The sequence below is a fragment of the Durio zibethinus genome, chromosome 22 (genome assembly GCF_047325235.1).
Source record: "Durio zibethinus cultivar Kanyao isolate XHJ-2024 chromosome 22, ASM4732523v1, whole genome shotgun sequence".
Lineage (NCBI taxonomy): Eukaryota > Viridiplantae > Streptophyta > Magnoliopsida > Malvales > Malvaceae > Durio > Durio zibethinus.
In genome coordinates this window covers 2,387,145-2,406,612 of record NC_143183.1, presented here as the reverse complement: position 1 = coordinate 2,406,612, position 19,468 = coordinate 2,387,145, and the positions used below count along the sequence as shown (strand labels likewise).

Here is a 19,468-nt window from a genome sequence, read left to right as displayed (position 1 = left end):
AGAATAAGGCAAAAAAACAAAAAAAAAAAAACCAATAGAAACATGGCATGTATATAATGTAATGTAAATGTGGGTAGTTGTTAGCTAAAGCGGGAAGTGTTGGTTCCAACTTTAGGTTTACTACAACAACGTTAACTTCCTCATTTCTCTTCCTCGCCGCCTTCTTTTATTCTTAACATTTCCACTTCACTTGTACGTCCTTCTCTGCCTTTCACTTCCTTAATTTCTTCCTAGATTATTATGCACATCTTTGTACGTACTTTTATACGTATAATAATACTATTATGTGAAGTTGGTTTTTGTTTTGTTTTCTTTTTTCCTTCTATTTTTGTAGTTAAAAGCTGACTTTACTGTTGTTTGTACTTCATTTCTTTGTTTTAACTGTCTAGTTTCTTTCTTCAGCTTAATGGCTTGTTTGAATTTAGCTTGGAATGCTTGTCAAAATGTTTTTAGCTGCTCTACTTGCATCATTTCTTGTTACCTTTGTATGGGGATGTGTAATGTATATATGTGATGATGCATGGATGTTGGCATGAGTTTTTCTTACATGGTGATGATTCATGATAGCTGAATAATTTATGGATGAATGGGTGAATGGTGTGCTAGTGACATGGGTCTTCCTTCTTTGAACTTTTAAGGTTGCTAGCTTTTTATATTTGAAGCTAGTGCTTTACTGCTTTCTGGGTTTTACTTTCTTCAGTTTTTGCAAAATAGGTTGTCTGAAAATTGTATAGTCACGCCAGTCACTGAATGCTGGAAATTGTTTTTAGTTCTCCATTGTAATCCTATAGTTAGTTCTAAATTCAATTGAGCTAAAGTGAAGGCTGTACAAACATTGCAGTAATTGATTTTTTTTCCTTTTAAAAATCAACATTGCAATGTCTGAAACAGTTTCTGAAAATTGAAGAATTCAGTCCTTTGATATGTTACTGAAATTTCGAAAATCTATTAAGCAATGACATACAAAAAAGATTTTGTCTGACAGACAAATGGACACAATTTGCCTTGTAATCTACATAATCACTTGTCTCTATGTATCTTATATAGTCATAGGAAATGAATAATGGTATGCATTTGATGGCTTCTGCATTAACTTGTACTTGCATATCATTCCACTGCATGTATCTTGCTTGATCTTTCCTCTCTCTCTCTGGCGCATGCTCGTGTGCATGCTTGCTCATTCTCTTGCTCTGCCTCTTTAGTATACAGCATCCACATTCTCTATGGGCAGGTGTAGTATCATGTTGATGATGACAAATTGTAATAGAGTTACAGACATGATATATGTCTATTATTCCTCCGCAAATTGACCTCTGATTTTAAATATTTCTAATAAGTTTTATGCTTCAAAACCTTCAAGAGGGGAATTCTATTATTTCATTTCTTTCTTTGCTTTTTTTGCCTGGTCAAAACCTTTTATGTGCTTCTTGCCTTATTTAATTCTGGACTGAGCTCAGAAACTAACTGTTCCTCTTTTAGCTCATACACACTTTATTTTGGAAGATTTGAATTTTATAAGTTTAACAAATGCTGGTTTAATCAGCTTCAAGGTGAACTATGAAGGAGTTTTCTTCAGCGCATTGCTTTTTGGTAGTATGACCGTTGTGTGGCTCCTGCACAAATACTGATGGATGTTAATCCAGTTAGTAAACCACATTGTATTGCAAAAGCTGCAGTTGACAAGGAGAAGAAGACTCCCTTGGAAAGCTCAGATGGGAAGAATTCAATGTGCATGAATGCTAAGTGCGAGGAGAGCATCAAAAACATGGGGGTTCTGTTGCATAAACAAAATTCGGCTCCCAAGAGTCCTGAGGACGTCGAGATTGATATAATTGGATGCACAAGTAATAATGACATCAGAACAGTTCAAACTGAGGACCCAGATGCAACTGAATATTCGAGTTCTTTCGCCAACACTACATCTGATACTGAGAAATGTTCTGGATTGAATGATGCTGAAGTGGAATCCCAGTTCGTTGGTGATGCTGCTTTTGCATCTGCTTATGAAGCATTTAGTAGTGTGTTTCATATGAGGTGTGCTTTTTTTCCATATTAATGGCCCTTTTAATCATTATATGTTTGAGCATTCAAATATTAAAGTCTAGTGCAATAACTGTAGTTGTCTTGTTTCAAAGCCTAATATCGATATGAGTGTAAGTTATAAGATACTTTATTTTTGTCATAGGCTGATGATATATACATGCTGTACAACTTTTTTCTTGATGTGCTCGATGCATGTTTCTAATTAGCAATACACTTAACTTTTTAATGTTTCTCCTTTAGGAAGAAAAGGTTGACAAGTCATTGGAGGAGCTTCATTCGACCTCTCATGTGGCGCTGCAAATGGACAGAACTGAGAATCAAAGAAATTGAGTCTCAAGCACTAAAATACACCAGAGAACTTTCAGCATACGATCAGAGAAAATTTTCAGGAACTGATCAATCTACATTGGAAGGTCTTGGTTCAAGGTCATTGCCATTTTCTAGTCAGTGTAACCGTAAAAAGGCCTTAAAGCGGAGGAGACGAAAGAGAATTGAAGAAACAACTGATATAATGTCGTACATGTCAAGTCATAACTTATTCTCCTATCTTGGTATGAGCTATAATTGTGGTTTAGGTGTTTTTCTCCTCTCTTCTTAACCCCAGTGTTCATGTGTGATTTGCTTCGTAATATATTGCAGAAAACAAAAAAACCATTCCAGATGGCACTTGTATTGCTGATGATTTTTCCAATACAGGTAATCATTCTCCCTTATAATGAATCTGTTTTTTGCTTCTTAACCTGTGAAGTTGATCTTGGCCAATGCTGAATGCTATCTTTTGATTTTAGTTTCTTTGCCAATGCTAATGAATCAGTTTCTTTTAGTTTTGGTTTTGAAGTAGTCTTTTCATTACTTGGTGCAGCCAATATGGACCAACACACTGATTGCAATGATAAATTTGATATTGATAATGATCCATTGCTTTTGGAGTTCAGAGATGGGAACAATTCCTTGGAGCAAGTCCTGTGGAAAATTGAAATTGTGCATTCTAGGGTTCAAAAACTCAGGAGTCAACTTGATCTGGTGATGTCCAGAAATGCTTCAAAGTTTTCTTCCTCGGAGAATTTGAGCCTCCTTGCAGCTGGTGATGCTCAAACCAGCTCTGCTCCTAGCCTTACGTTTTCGGCTGGCAACGGAGACACAGTATCAGCCGGACCAGCATATAATACAACTCAGCAAATTTCAGAATATGATGTTGCAGATCCCATTAGGCCTGCAAGTGCTATTTCGAGTTATGGGGAGGCTTTCCATGTTCCAGACATAATTGAAAGCACTGTTGGATTATTGTCATCTGCTGATGTTACCTGCCATCAGCCACAAATTGGAGACTCATGTGAAGATGTAAGCATTCTTAACATACAAAACTTACATGTAGATTGGTGGCTCATGTTTTACCATATATGATAATTAAAGCAATCCTGTACTTCTTGATATTAATTATCACAATTGAGAATCCATTATTTTTTTACGAATGATATTTGCAGATTGTGGAAAATGTTCTGATAAAAAATGAAGGAAATGCTGGAGATAGACAGGTTTTAATTAGGACAAACAGTGAACCTATGAAGCAACATCATCAACCAAAGAAAGGTGAAGAAGAAGAGGGCACCAATCCTTCTCCTATTCCAACATCAGAACCTATTCATGCAACAAAAAGCATGGTGTGCACCAACCCTTCTTCTATTCCAACATCAGAACCTATTCATGCAACAAAAAGCATAGTGTCTCAGGAGCAATCAGCTTTGAGGTCATGTCTAGCCACAGACATCTGTTTCCCTAAGAGCAAAAGAAAGCGAGGGGATCGTAAAGCTGGTTCTGGTGGTTGGAGCAAGAAACACTCAGCTGAGCCTGATAGCCAATGACTTCATTGAAATTTGATGGTTCACTAAGCTTAGTCTTAGATGGCCCAAAAATTTTCTGCTATGTCAATCACAAAGGCATTCAATGGGCACTGTAAATAAAGTACCGTGGTCTTGATGCTCTAGATATGTTCAACTGGAACTCCTAGGCCTTGTTTTCTTTTTTTTTTTTGGTATGGCCATAGACTGGATAGGGGAAAGAGTTGCAAGTGCTGGCATTTAAAACCCAGACCATTTCCATGATGATGACGATAGTCTGTAAGCGAAAACTAGTGTTATGATGTAGTTTCTTCCAGTTCAGATTTGCTGACACCATCAGCTACTTCTCCATCCCAATTTTGCAATGCAACTTTCATTGAATTGAACGACTGATGTAAATTCAATAGGCTTTTGTGCACTCCAATCTGTTCAGTGGCTGAAGCAAATGAGCTCCCCAAAGTTGAAAATAATTGTATGCCTGAAATCTTGGTTATATAGATGAACGAATTTATCATTTGAGTCAATCTTACTTGAAAGTCGATTTCATATGAAGCAAAATAACATGATTTTGCAAAGATGAGATAAAAATCATAGTTGGGAAAATCGTGTTCTCCCAAAACTTGAGAAATTATAATCCAAAAAATAATAATAATGGAGTTGAAACTTGAAACTGGAAGAAGCTGTAGCAGTGCATGCTTCAAAGGGTGGGGTCACAATGCCAACACTCTGAAGCGTGTCAGCAGCTGCACGTGTTGCCACTTCACCTGCCTCTGAACTCTGATGTAATGTTTGCATACTTTCTTTTCACGTGATGTTGCACTTCAGGCAAGCAGAACACAGAGGAAAAGACAACCTGTTTCTTTCTTCTTCTCCACTTCTTTTAATTGAATTTAGATTTTTGGCTAGAACTGTTAAATTTTATGCGGATGTTCAATCCATATCTCAAATTAATTTACATTTAAGGACAATGTACTTATTGAATATCATGTGTAGGGATGATAAATTATCTGTGGGATATAAACTTCGTATCATAGTAATAACACATCTAATACGGAACATGGCTTACATATGACATCAAAGTAGACACATCACCTATGTAGACAACCACATCAACACCCATGAAACATAAAAGGGAGTTCAAAAGAACAAGCATGCAATTACTCCACTCTCTATTGCTCTATTCTTTTCTCCCGAGTGTTTCCTTCCCATTTCTTCGTATACGCCTCAAAATCTTAACTCTGACGCTCTCTGACCTTATCTTTCACAAGTTTAATAAGTTTATCAGTTCAGTCTCCAGCAAGTCTTGCTTCCATCTAGTCCAAAAATACCTTATCAATTTGGCATCTTACCAGGACTATCAAACGGGTAGAATTTGCATCTTTACGACTTTCAGGCTTGAAATTCATTGGCTAAATTAAAACAGTAGAATCAATTCTTTTGAGCAAAAGTAGAAGATGGCAAGGCAATCTTTAGAGTGCGGATATTTTTCACTTGACTTGAGTAAGTTCAGTAAAGCTTCCAAAGTCTAGGAAGTTGTCAATGACTTTTATAAGAACCCCTTTCTTTTTTTTCCATTGTGGGGAGCTCTTATTTTACATCCAATCCAAACCCAAGGTGGACAAAATCATTTCCATGGTCTACAATGTACAAAAGCAAAAGATGACTGGAAACCCTGGTAGTATCTTTTGACCCACAAAAGAAAAATGTCAGGCTATGGAGCAGGGGCTGATCATGGCTCCAAGAACCAGAGAGGGCCATCCCCAAAAAAATTTTTGAAAGCCCCAACTATATATATACATATATATTAATTTATGTTAAATAGCCTTAAAGTGATCATTTCCTTTTTGAATTAGTTGCATCAAAAATGAAAATATTGTAAGTTTAAGGGCAGTGTTCTTGTTGCATAACATATCCCAATGGACTTAACAAAGTATTTAATTTGTACTGAAAAAATCTCTCTAATCCAACACCCTCAATCATCATGTTTGTTTGCAGCAGCTTTTGGAGCACCACCCACAAAGGAATCATGATGCCATCCATTGAAAAATTATTTATAACAAGATATATGGTAGATCTTACAAAAGAAAAAGCCCTCCACTTTGGTGGATTTTAGGCATATAAAACTCATGATCTGAATTTTCAGGCTCATACTTTAACAATGCCATGAAAGGCTAAATCTTTTGTTAAATCATCAGAATTGCTCTCACTGTGATGGAAAGGCTAAAACAGAACCAAATTCATGGCCATTTTAGTCTGTAAAGATAATTGATGCTCATTTGCCTATTGTTAGCTTAAAGCATTTTTATATTAACAAAATGCATTTTGGTCTTCTATTAACTAAAAGTTTTCAAATACAAAATGAATAATATTTTACATGTTAATTACGAGTTTTTTAATCTTTTGCTATTATATATTGGCAATTTATATATATATATATATATATATATATATAGAATATATAGTTGTTGGTGGAACCATTTCATGATTGTAACAAAAAAGGAATCTTGAGAACAATATTATGAAACCCAACTTGGTAATAATTATCTTAATGTGCTCAAATTTTGTGTTATAGGTGAAATATGAACCAAACCAAAATAGGTGTTTTCACTTTGATCCTCCATACCATAATTCTTCTATCACAAAGGCAGGCCAAGCATGTCCATTAATAATAACCCCAAACAATCTCACTTGCTAACAATAATAAACTTTGGAGGAAAACATGATTATAGGAAGTCTAGATGCTTTCTAATGCCCCCCAAAAGTGATAATTTTGGAAAGGATTTCAAGGGTATTAGAGTAATTGTATTAAAAAAGTAACAATTTCACTTTGGCTTTGAATTTTGGGAAAAAAAAATCACTAGGAATCATGTCTGCCAAAGGAAAAGAAAGAGGGCTGTAATAAAGAATGGAGAAAAAGAAAAGAAGCACATTGCCAACTCTTCCATCTTTGAGTCATCATCCCAACTTGAAGGCCAAAGGCTTTTCCCTCTCTCAACACAGATGAAAATTCCCTGTTTCCTGTTCTTTGCTCAGCTATCTCATACATCATTCTTCAGCTTGCTTTGTTCATGCAAGATTCAAAGAACTCCCACACAAGGTAAAAAAATGCTCCCTCTCTCTTCCTGTTTTTTCTGCTTGTACCCCAAAATGCTGTAAAGAGCTAAAAAAATGCTGCAATATTGCTCAAATCACTTCAAACATTCACCATAAATTGTTATTTTTATTAGTACCATATCGTCTGGTTTGCTGTAAATTTTTTATGTACAATATCATATAGCTAGGACAGTGAGTTAGTGACAATAGATAGGATGATATGTTGTTGCCAATTCTACCAGAAATTGAATTGATTCGTTCCCTTCCCTGATTTAAAACTTGTTGAGATTGCCTGACAAGTTGCATAGAAGGGTAATTGAATGTGCTCTGATTTTCATGGAGTTGAGCAAGAATGTTCAAAATCAATAGACCATGCAGCTTAAGCGCAATTGTCCACAAAGTGCTTTGCTTAGTGGGCCTATATGTTTAGTTGATTTGATCCAAAGTACCAAGTTGAGTCAGTGGTTAGGCCTTCCGCCTGGGTCAGAGAACCAGCCTAGAGGTTAATGTTCAGCTTAGGCTGCAGGAGTTGGGCTGAACTTAGGTCATGCTAGTACAATCAATTCTTCTTGATTACTTTTAAGCAGGACTTGGGTTTAAATGTAATTTTGCATAGAATAGATGAAATGAAAATACATTAGCCCTGATCAGCGAAGATGCATGTGATCTCCCAAAAATCATTGCTAAGCTTATTTGTTAATATCATCTAGTTTTAATTTTTTTTTCCTAAGGGAAGCTTTTTGCTTTTTTTGGAAGAAAAATAAGCGAAAAATAAAGCTATTGGATGGAACAACTTCAGCGATTTTGAATTTGTTTAGGCTCCGTTTGCGTGATGTTTTTGCTAATCATTTATTTTTTAAAATATTTTTATGAATTTTTAGTAATTAATTTGACTCATTTTTGTCACAATGTTGTTATAAATTCCTCTGTATTCAAATTCTTTTTAATTATAACCTACATATGTCTATATATATCAAGTGTTGAAATTGTCGAAAGACAACTATGAATTTTACCTGTATTTGATATTATGTAGCTAATGTTGGAAACTTGGCAATTGGCATGGACAAATTTAGGTGTTAGACCATATTAAAAAGAGTTATATATTAAAGTATATATGTTGAATTGGTGCACATGCACATGCAATAATTAGTAGAGTTGATGGTTTTGCTATTGGCATTTTCTGCAAAATTCACAACAATTTTCCAGTGAATTCACAAAAACATTTTGTTCAAGATTTCATGCTTTACATGCGCTTGTTTTTCCATAGGAAGCCTTGGTATCAAAGAGCAATGGAGAGGGCTACCGTATGGAAAACTGTTCCAAAGGCTACCGAAGTCCCTACTACAAATGTTACACTGTGGAAAACCATTTCCAAGCCTACCGAAATTCCCATGGCGAATGCAACATTATGGAAAGCGATTCCCAAGTCCGGTGAAATCCCATCAACTCATCCCAATAGAGAGAAGCTAAGGAAATGTACCTCCCTAAGGGTTGCCACTTCGTTTACTAGGGTTTGTCTATGTGCACCAATCTCTTCCTACAATGAGGTTTTTCGAGCCGATGTTCCTCCTAGAAGAAGCAACAGTTACCCTAGGTCAAAGCCCTTTCCCCTGTCACAAGAAAGGATACCTAGCGCAAGGCTAAGCACGGAAGGAAGAAGAGTTTTTCGCGGAAAATCTTTGACGGATGATGTTTTGATGAGGAGATTTGTTGTGGAAGAAGAAGCAATGATGCAAGTTAGGAGGAGGAACCAAATGGAAGTGATAAGGAGAAGAAGCATGCTGAGAAGGAAGATGCTTGGCCCTAGTCCTCTTAGTAGAATGGTAAAGGCTGAGGAGGAAGAAACTTTTTAATTTTTCTCTTTTTTTTTTTTTTTTTTTTTTGAAATTTTACCCATCATTGCTCTTTAATTTTTTTGATTGGCTAAATTGTTTGTACTTTCCTATGTGCACTTGTTGCTATTTAATCAAACAATTCCAATGGTGGGAAAATTCTACAAATATGCATAAAAGGGATTCGAAATTCAAATCTTGCTCTTCAAGTATGGTTTATAATTTAAATATCATTGAATCAAATACTCAGGTATTAACAAAAGTCACTTTTCAATCGATAACTCTCAGCAAAACAAATTTTTTTTAATAATATTTATATCTTTGAATCACTCAACTTGCTTAAACGCCACTCTAAACAAAATCCAATCTGAACTTATAGATCAAGGACGGTAGTTATTTAATCTATATCACACTTAACAGGTTAGGTTATTTTGTGAGTAACAATGTCATTTTAATGCTTTAGAGTGTTTCTTTCTTTTTGCCTTTTGTCAACAACCATTTTGTCTATAGCTTCAGTATGCTTTCTCCTTTATAATTGCTATAATAATGCTTTCTTTATTCTACCAATCTGAATGTTATGTTTTCCCTCGTAATTATCATTATTCAAAGTTGAAATTTCTTTTATTTATTTTTATAGCACTGAAGGAAGTTTAAAATCAAATCAATTTTATTTATAATCTGTCGATTTTGAATTATTTCAGATTCGGATTAATTCAAATTTAGATTGAATGAATTCATTTAAATAAATTGAACAAAATTTTCAAGTTCGAATCAATTTTACCATACACGGATATCTTCATTAAACAAATAATATTTAGTAGCAAAAAGAAATATATTTGATTGAAGTAAAAGCTAAATAATAAAAATGCAAATTGGAGTGTTTCTCTTTGATTTTGAACATATTCTTGTGTGTATCGAAAAGGGTCATTAGTTAATTAGATGGATAACTATCTCACGTGGTCCTCTTCTCCCCTACTCTTAGCATTTGTTTGCATAATTGCAAAATTAAAGTTGCGAGTTCAATGAAATGATTTTGGGATCTATTGTTATGATATTGGAGTTAATACTTAAAAATTACAAGTTCGAAAGAATTTATATATGTAAAATCTCTTTAACTAGATACAAATAAGGATAGGAGGGTTCAAGAATAAATTAAAAATTAAAAGGAAATGTGTTTGGTGAACAAAATTTATAATTAAAAATCTAAGCTCAAAATAGCATGAAATGTTGCCAATGTAGGTAGATCTTTAGTGGAGAGGAGATGGTTAATTAAGGCAAGTAGAATATGAGTTCTAAAACCAAGCACATGTTTCCAAAAGATTATGACGATATGTAATTTTTGAATTATGAATTTGTAATTAATGTGATATTTATTTTTAATATAATTAATTTTAAATCATGATATGTAATGAGTAAATTATCTTTTAAATATCATGTTAGTTAATATATTCATAATTTAAGTACTATATTAAAAAATTTTTAAATTTAAGTACAACATTAAATATTTTATAATAGTTCAGGGATCATTTATAACTAAATTTGACAATTCATATCATCGTATTATATAAAATATTATATTTATATCATGTTTTATATGAAAATAACATATCATAATTTATGTCAATACGAAAATATAAAATATAATTTTTTTATTTTATTAAATTTATTTATGATTTTTTTAAAATTTTAAATTATATTATCTCCGTATCTTTTATTCGTATTATTTTTTTATATCATTTTTATTTTATCATATTTTAAATTGTCATATCTATTTATAACATTAATTCAAAAAAAATTTCCTTTGACGTAATGGGAATCTATCATAGACGATAGAATGTTTTAGTGGAGGATTCCAAATTGACATAATGATGAAAGGCACTTTACCCTGCACATGTTTCATTTCATTCTTAAGAGAGAGACAACTATTTCACGTAGCCTCTGTCTCAGGGTTTTGTTTTTTCAATTCAATGAAAACAACTTTCAAACTCATAACAAGCACATCTTTATAATGATTTAATGTGTTTGAAGATTTTTCCTTTTCTCATCTCCCTCAAAATCTCTTAATTTTCCCAATGTAAATTTAGCTCTCAATAACAAAGGTGATCATAAATTTCTATAAATTTAAATGATAATTGTTTAATATTTTAAGTTGAAACCCAATTTTATAACATTCAAATTTGATTTATGAAGGAAAAAAAAATATGAATATATGATTCAAAGATCAAATATCGATGTATTTCAATTTGATTTTGTATTATGCTGATTGATGATTCATTATTAATGCTAGTTTCGAATACAAAATTTATATAATTTATAAATAAATTTGATAATTTAAAATATGATATAAAAAATATAAAAATAATATAATTTAAAATATTAATAAAAATTATATATAAATTTAATAAAATAAACAAATATATATTTTATATTTTTTTTATCAAAACAAATTATAATGTGTAATTTTTACATTTCTGCCCTCCTAAATTGTATTGCACACCGCTCTAACGTGCTCCTCTGAATGTTAAAATTTGAAACATATAAAATTTTTTTTTTTCACCCAAAATTTTGCGAGATCAATCACAATCTTCAGTGATTCTACTACTATGCAGATGTAAGGCTGACATCAAATGCCCCCAAATTGGAGTGTCTCTGGCCCACATCCTCATCCATGAGGTTCACCCCACATGATCATTTTCTCCATTCTATTTCAAGACAAAAATAAATGCTTGAGTTGATTATAGCCCCTACTGCAATGAATGGCAGGTGCTGCACACGCTCCATTGCTGACAAAAAAGTTGAACGTTGCAATGATGCAATTGTTTCTTTATGATCATTATCATCAACAACCATATATATATATATATATATATATATAAGTAGAAATTCCCTTATCATACCGTTAGTTAAGTTTCAATGTTATCCAAACATATTAAAAAAATAGATATTACCATTTTTTATTTTACTTGAACTGTTTAATTTGTTTGATAACATTAGAAACGATTTTTTTTTTTTTACGAAATCCGAATTCGAAAATAAAAAAAATTAAAAATATAAGCAAATCGAACTATCCATAGATTTAATTAGGGTTAAAAAAATTAAAAAATTAAAAAATTAAAAAATTGATTCGAAATAATAATTTTTGATTCGGTTCAATTTGACTCAAATTTTTTTTATTTAATTTAAATCAAATTTAGATATTAAATATATATATATTATATTCAAATTAGATTTTGAATAATAAAGTAAAAAATAAAAAAATCAAATCAAATCTAATTATATATATTTTTTAATTTATATATTTTAAATTTTTATAAAATAAAAATAATAATTTTATATCAAAATCTACTTAAATAAATTAAAATTTTATATTAAAATAATATATATAAATTAAAAATTTTAAAATTAATAAATCAAATTCGATTTGGTTTAAATTAAATGAATATTTGATTTTGATTCTGATTAGATTTTACTTTTCATAATATAATGAATATTAAAAAAAAATCAAATCAAATTTGATCTGAATTGAAATGTTATCACTTTTAAATTTAATTGATAGTTAAAATTAAAAAAAAATTATAAAAAAAGAATAATTACACGAAGATTGAAGAGTATTATGCTTATTTTTCATTATGACTTGAGAAGATGATATGTATCATGCTTATAAGTTAAATGTAAGCAAATCGAACAATTTCATGATCGTCGGACCTAATTACCATCTGATCATCATAAAAAGGTCGAAGTTTGGGATTTATTTAATAGCGTAATGAAAGGAATTTTTATTATATTACTGAAGATTCAATAATTAATTTCACTTGATTCTTAACTTTCTGTTCCCATGTACAAAACCATCAATGTAGTGTTAACTTGCAAGATGAACTAACTTATTGAGATGCATATGAACACGATTATTGAACAGAAAAAAAAATAAAGAAACAAAGTACACTGCTTTTGGTGTTTAATGCAAGAAATGTTGAAAGTGCAAAGCAGTTGGAAAGAAAGAGGGCAAGTTGACATGTTGTTGACCCAAACTTTGGACTTTGAACTTGACCCAAACTTAACATTTGGTTTAAGAAATCCCAGGGTTGAATCCAACAGACAACACGGCCTGTATTTTGGATGAGAATTCATTGTCTTTGCCTTACAATTTTTTATGAGAATTAAAAGATTATTATACCAAGTCAAAAGCAATTAAATTAAACACCCGAAAAAAAAATTCAGGACCCCCCCAAAGGCTTAATTTCTTGTTGGCTATGCCTGAAGTGGACCACCCTCAACGCTAATGATGGAATTTTTGAAATAAAAATTTGGGTTGCTCCAAATTAAATTCCTTTAAAAGTTGGCCAAACCCATATCTACTTTTAACACAAAAAATATAAATAAATAATCATAATTATAACATTGGATAATAAAATATGAAATATAAAATTTAATTTAATTAATTTTTATAATTGTTTTTAAAAAATAAAATTTAAATTTTAACGTTATCTTTATCTTTAAATTAAGATTTTTTTATAAAAAAAATTCACCATGATCATACAAATTCAACAAATCTGACATTAAAATATTATATATATATATTTCAAATTATAATTTAATTTGTTATCTGAAATAATTGACTGTTTCTTTTTTTTTTTTTTTGTTTGACAGGGAAACACCCCGACATAGAATCCATATTGAAACTATAATATTATAAACACATTTTATAAATCAAATTGACTGTTTCTTATTATCGCGTAAAACGGAGCGCGTGAGAACAGACCTTAAAAAACCTTTTTCTTACGACTGTTTTTTTTTTTTTTTTTTTAAATTATAGATAAACATGATAATTTATGTATTTATAATATATAAAATATTAAAATTTATATATTTATATAAAAATTATGTATTATAATACATATAGGTATAAAAATTTTAAATATAATTTTTTAATTTTATTAAATATATATAATTATTAATAAAATTTTAAATAATATTATTTTTATATATTATTTTTGTATGTTATCATATCATATTTTAAATTATAAAATTTAATTATATTACTATTTGAATAACAAGTTGACTCGATGCTTTTTTGTTTTATTTCTTTTTTATTTTTTTCTATTATATTTTTTTGAGTACTTAATTTTTTATTTTTATATTTCAAAATAATTTTAAAATTTTCTCATTAAAATTATAAAAATTCAATTTATAAAAAAAACTAAAATTTTAACATAAAATAACTTTATAAAAATCAAATAAAAATATGATTATGTTATTAAGAGAATGATAAATGCATTTTTTAATTATATTTAATATATGTAATAAAAAATATGCATTGCCTTTTTTTTTTTTTGAAAATAACCTCTATTTCTATATTAATATTATAGTAATTAAGAAAAGGGTAAGAGTACCAAGCCAAACCGTTTAATTCAGTGGGGATGGTTGATGTCCAAGTACCATAAGTCTTCCCATTCAAGTAAAGGTAGTTGAAGTTGGGCGGCACATTGAGTGAGAAAGTGGCCAACCCCTCCCTTTCTCTCTTTCTTTTTTACTAATTCTAATGTCATCATCATGATCAACAGCAACCCTTTGATGATTTTTCTTTTTTAAAAGAAAATACACTTCTAATTATAAATCTGAAAGGTGGCAAAAAGAAAACAAATGTGGTACAATTTCATACCCCCAAGCTACAAAAGCAAAGAACCAGATTCAAAGTTATAGAGATAGAGAGAGAAAGAGACAAATAACCCAAAAAAAAAAACAAAGAAAATTAAAGCCCTCCATGTGTAATAAAAAGGCTTGGAATATAAGAAAATTTAATAAAAACAAGCATGTTGTATGGGAAACCAGAAGAGGGTAGAGAGAAGAAAAAAGGGTCTTCTCTGGCTGGCTGCTACTAGTCTTCTTTTTTCTAGCTTCTTATAACTCAGCTTTTTCAAGGGTTCGGTTCAGAATTTGGAATTTTGAAGCTCTTCATTTAAGGTACGTACATGTATTATCCTTTTATATTTTTTTTATTTGGTTTTTTTTTTATTTTTTATTTATATAAAGTTTGGGGTTTTCTCAATTATGTTGTTCATGATCAAGGTAATCCTTTTTTTTGGATGTGTGTTGATTATGTTCTTGGGGAAGGAGCAGATAACTATAATTCTCAAAAAGTGAGCTTTTTTTTTTTTTTTTTTAAGGTATGTTGTGTTTTAATATTAACAATTCCTGTCTCTAGATCTCTTTTGTCTAAGTGTCAGATGTTGTTTTCCTGCAAAATTGTTGTCTTTTAATCTTTAAACTGCGCATAATTTTTTTTTGGTAAGTATTTTATGTCCTCAAACCCAGCAATTTCAGAAAATATAAAACCCTCTAGTATTTTAAGTAGTTTGTGGTGATATTTTTTGGTTCTGCTAAGAGAAATTTAGCATCCAGAAAGAAAAGTTCTTGAAGTTTATGCTGATTGTCAAGGATTCATAAATTATTTTTTTAATTAATAAAAAATGAAAAATTTATCTTTCATGGGTGTTTAACAAAACAAGATTTTTTGGACTTTTGTGTCTGTTTGTATACTTCTGAAAGGGTTTGTATATTTGGACTGATATATTAGTTGTGACATTAGCTTGGAACCTTCATTTAAGAAACAAATTTGTGGGTTAAACCCCATTTAAGAAACAAATGGGGTCAAGTGAGAAAGTAGAGGCTGTTTTTTTGTTTCACTAACACCAAAAGCCGAATCTGATATGAAGATTCCCCTGTTTCTTCTTTGTGTCTTCTGTTCGTAAAGAGGGTTTTTTTTTTTTTTTTTTAAAATTTTCTTTCTGTTTGATCCATTCTTGGTGGTGGATGACCATATATAGAGCTTCAGGCTGGTGGTTTCCTTGGTATGGGACTATGGATTGATGGTATGCTGTAATTTTAATTCTCTTTGGATGAGTACTTGGGATTTTCTTGTAGGCCTTGTCCTTATAAATCATCAAGCTAATTTGTAATTATTGTGTTTACAAAAGTTTCCATGTTTTAATATTTGCTTTTTATTAAGAAACTTTTGGATCATGAGAGCCTGAAAAGTTTCCAAGTCATAATGCTTATCAGGCGGTTTCATCTGATTTCATGGTTGAGAACTTGAATCTTTGAGTCTACATGAAACATTCCTTGCCAAAACAGTGTTTTCATTTTGTATTCTTTTTTCATCTGTATCATTCATGATAGATACTATACTGTATGACACAATAATTGCATTAAATCTTATGTATCGTTTTATGTCTACAGATAGAAGGATGGACATTTTGGCTGCACACAATTAGGCCTGCTGACTTTTAGTTATTCTGTTTCTTCCCATGCTTAGGCAAACACAGTAATGCTGGCAGAATGGGAAAGAAAGGAAGTTGGTTTTCTGCAATTAAAAGAGTTTTCTTACCACACTCTAAGGAAAAGCTAAATAATGTAAGCTGATGTTTTAACTCTGGTTCATAGAGACTTCAGCACTTCCTCTGTGGTTTTGTATCTCTCTAAGAACAAATGTACTACAACCATAGATGATATTTATTGTTTAATTTCATCATTTTTCTTCCTTCTGATAACCTATAGATGCATCTAATTGTAGAGTGAAATTTCTGATTGAAGTCTGTTTTGTTGTATGGTTGGCTATAGAGCTCTATGTGTTTGTTTCCTAGATAGAACAAGCAAAGTCCTGATAAGAAGTTCTACTGCATGTATCCTTTGCATCCCAAGCAGCATTGAGAAATTATATCTTTTCCCTCTCTAAGAAATGGTTTAGCATCCTTGGCTTGAAAAATCGTGATTTTTTCTACCTTAATGTTACTGAGAGGATACCTTCTGTTTTCTATGGTTAAATTGTTTCAGGAATCAGATAAAAAAAGAGGTAAAGAAAAGAAGAAGAAGGGCATAGGAAAATTGAGGCATGGAGAAACCAATTCCTTTATTCCCCTCTTCAGAGAGCCCAGCAGTATTGAGAAAATTCTGGGGGAGGCTGAAAGAGAGCATAAACTAATATTCAGGCCTCCCACACCTCCAGAGCAGCCAAGAACACCACCATTTGTGCCTCATAGAGCTGCTTCTCCACGGGTTCCATCTCAGAGGATTGCCTCTCCTAGGGTTGCTTCTCCAAGAACTGCTTCCCCTAGAGCTGCTTCTCCACCTCCACGAGCTGCTTCTCCACCATCACCTCCACCTCCTCAAGCTGCTTCCCCTAGAGCTGCTTCTCCACCTCCACCTCCACCTCCACGAGCTGCCTCTCCTAGAGCTGCTTCTCCAAGAGTTCCTCCTCCTAGGATTCTCCGTTCTCGACCAGAACCAACTTTAAGGAACCAAAATGCTTCAGCTACAAAAATTCAAGCAGCTTATAGAGGTTATATGGTAAGTCCTTTTATTCTTCTTATTAACAAAAGATATCAAGTGCAATTCAATGGGCAACTGGTTTTAAAAAGACTAAAAATGAGTAATATTAGTCTGTTGAACCGAATAACAGTATAGAAGAATTAATCTGTTCAAGATTTCAAGGTTTAAGGATTTATGACAAATACCATTGTGTGAAGTTATTGGTTATGCAAGTCTGGTCAATATTTGGTCACTTTCCCCTCCACTTTTCCAGCTGCTGGTGTTAATATATTGTTAATGGACATAATTCCCCATGGAAGCCTTACAGGCAGAAATGTAAAAAGCCATTTGATGTGAATAACTTTTAAATGGGCTCTAGTAATAACTGAAGTTTGCTTGGGTCAAACAGTTAATTGCATCAATATTTGATATTCCAACTTGATTATCTTGAAACTTCTAATGCAGGCAAGGAGAAGTTTTAGAGCTTTGAAAGGCCTTGTGAGGCTTCAAGGAGTTGTGAGAGGTCAGAACGTGAAACGCCAAACCATGAATGCCATGAAGTATATGCAGCTTTTGGTGCGAGTTCAGTCTCAGATTCAGTCACGCAGGATCCAGATGTTGGAAAACCAAGCACGACGGCAGGCTCAGTTCAAGAATGATAAGGAAGTGGAGAGTACCTTGGGCAAATTGACCTTCAGCCAGGCAGTAAGTTTTTGTTGGTTTTATTTCTGATTGAATGTGGTCTTCTTTCTTTTAAGTATGTACAGCTTGTCAAATCTAGAGATGCCCCCTTAAGCCCAATCATTTGAATTATAGAAAATTTTTATACAGGTGTTCATTTGGGCTTAAAAAAGATTGAAATGAACAGTAAAAAGAAAAAATTGTCTGATTTTTCCATAGGCCTCGGTACTTCATTCGAATATAGCATTGATCTTTTTTCGATCAAGATGGTCGGATAAAGTATTTAAATAATACAACACTTCACCTTTTACCTAGAATGGTTGTCCTTTAACTATAAATTCTCTGGTTCATAAGACCGTAGGGAACTTAGTGACACTTGGAGATCATATATTCTTGTTTGTTGTGTACATATTTGCGCTCTATATTGCTGTTAAAATGAGTAACTCAGTTGAATGTTGGATCAGTCTGAGGCAGGCAATGAAGACTGGGATGATAGTCGGCTAACAAAAGAGGAAGTAGAGGTAAGGATGCAGAGAAAGGTGGAGGCAATCATCAAGAGAGAAAGGGCCATGGCCTATGCATATTCCCACCAGGTACTCTTTAACTTTACTAGCCGAGTCCAGTTTCAACTGTATCATGTTGAATGGTTTACAAAGTCATATTTTGGGTATAACCTTTGGTGAATACCTTTCTGCATACAGCTATGGAAAGCTTCTCCGAAATCAGCTCAGACAGGTTTATCAGACATTCGCTCTGGTGGATTTCCATGGTGGTGGAACTGGTTAGATCGTCAACTACCTGCCGAAAGCCAAGGCATGAAAGGTTTCCAACTTACACCACCTAGGCCAAATTCTGAATTGAAACCTAGTCCAAGGCCACAGTCAAGCAGCAAGCAACATCAGTTCACCTTTGACAACATTATGGACACTCCCACGCCAAAATCTACAAGGTCAACTATACTTCCGGCAACAAGACCCATGCGAACTCCACCTTCTATTAGAATCCCAAAAGCAAGCAGCTCAGGGTTGTCGAAATATTCGAGACCAAGAGCTAGTGCAGCTGATTCTTCTCCATTTGACTTGCCTCTCAAGGATGATGATAGCCTCATTAGCTGCCCACCATTTTCAGTTCCCAATTACATGACTCCAACAGTTTCAACCAAAGCCAAGGTGAGAGCTAGCAGTAATCCTAAGGAGAGGTTTCCTGGTACACCGGGAAGCGAGTCGAATAGGCGGCTTTCATACCCTTTGACACAAGGGACAGGGTCATTCAAGTGGAGCAACAAAGGGTCATTGTTTTCAGGCAAGGATTCAAGCTCTCAAAGGGGCTTAGACAAGAACCAATCACTTCAATCTATAGGCAATTTGAGTGTCGATTCAACCGTTTCTATGCCTGCCACGGTTGGAAGAAAGCCATTTAACCGATTTGTGTGATTTATTTTTTTTACCCTTTATTTTTAACCTTTGATTACTTCTTCATTTTGGTGTTTTTCTTAATTGAGTGTATGGTTATACGCTAAGTTACAAAATTACCGTTGTAAAATAAAACAGGAAACCTTAGAAATTGATGCTTTGAATGTCACAGGATTTGGGGTTTGGTGAGATATTATATTAATTTTCTTCTTTGTTTTTATTATTAATTAACTTATGATTAGAGCGATGCGTTCATTAATTTTAT

The 19,468-nt window shown here is 32.5% G+C and overlaps 3 protein-coding genes across 7 annotated transcripts; all 3 read left to right on the top strand.

Moving 5' to 3' along the window:
• The first annotated feature begins 82 nt into the window (after window positions 1-82).
• LOC111307229 (uncharacterized) lies at window positions 83-4,298 on the top strand. 2 transcript variants are annotated; one of them, XM_022905244.2, is made up of 6 exons: window positions 83-192; window positions 1,544-2,034; window positions 2,284-2,594; window positions 2,683-2,739; window positions 2,906-3,384; window positions 3,528-4,298. In XM_022905244.2, exons 2-6 carry the CDS (start codon window positions 1,628-1,630, stop codon window positions 3,903-3,905), a joined length of 1,632 nt encoding a protein of 543 aa, XP_022760979.1. In that variant the 5' UTR covers window positions 83-192; window positions 1,544-1,627; the 3' UTR covers window positions 3,906-4,298. The 2 variants fall into 2 exon arrangements, with proteins under 2 accessions (XP_022760979.1, XP_022760978.1); XM_022905243.2 differs by having other exon boundaries at window positions 124-192; window positions 1,551-2,034; window positions 3,528-4,055.
• A 2,442-nt stretch (window positions 4,299-6,740) lies between these two features.
• Window positions 6,741-8,989, top strand: LOC111306993 (uncharacterized). The gene is made up of 2 exons (XM_022905069.2): window positions 6,741-6,978; window positions 8,242-8,989. Exons 1-2 carry the CDS (start codon window positions 6,950-6,952, stop codon window positions 8,825-8,827), a joined length of 615 nt encoding a protein of 204 aa, XP_022760804.2. The 5' UTR covers window positions 6,741-6,949; the 3' UTR covers window positions 8,828-8,989.
• Window positions 8,990-14,603: 5,614 nt separating this feature from the next.
• IQD13 (IQ-domain 13) lies at window positions 14,604-19,430 on the top strand. 4 transcript variants are annotated; one of them, XM_089751643.1, is made up of 7 exons: window positions 14,604-14,767; window positions 14,873-14,943; window positions 16,119-16,216; window positions 16,637-17,149; window positions 17,576-17,815; window positions 18,256-18,384; window positions 18,493-19,430. In XM_089751643.1, the coding sequence occupies exons 3-7, from the start codon at window positions 16,142-16,144 to the stop codon at window positions 19,222-19,224; spliced, it is 1,689 nt and encodes a 562-aa protein (XP_089607769.1). In that variant the 5' UTR covers window positions 14,604-14,767; window positions 14,873-14,943; window positions 16,119-16,141; the 3' UTR covers window positions 19,225-19,430. The 4 variants fall into 4 exon arrangements, with proteins under 4 accessions (XP_089607769.1, XP_022761517.1, XP_022761519.1 ...); XM_022905782.2 differs by having other exon boundaries at window positions 16,043-16,216; XM_022905784.2 differs by lacking the exon at window positions 14,873-14,943.
• The last annotated feature ends 38 nt before the right edge of the window (window positions 19,431-19,468 follow it).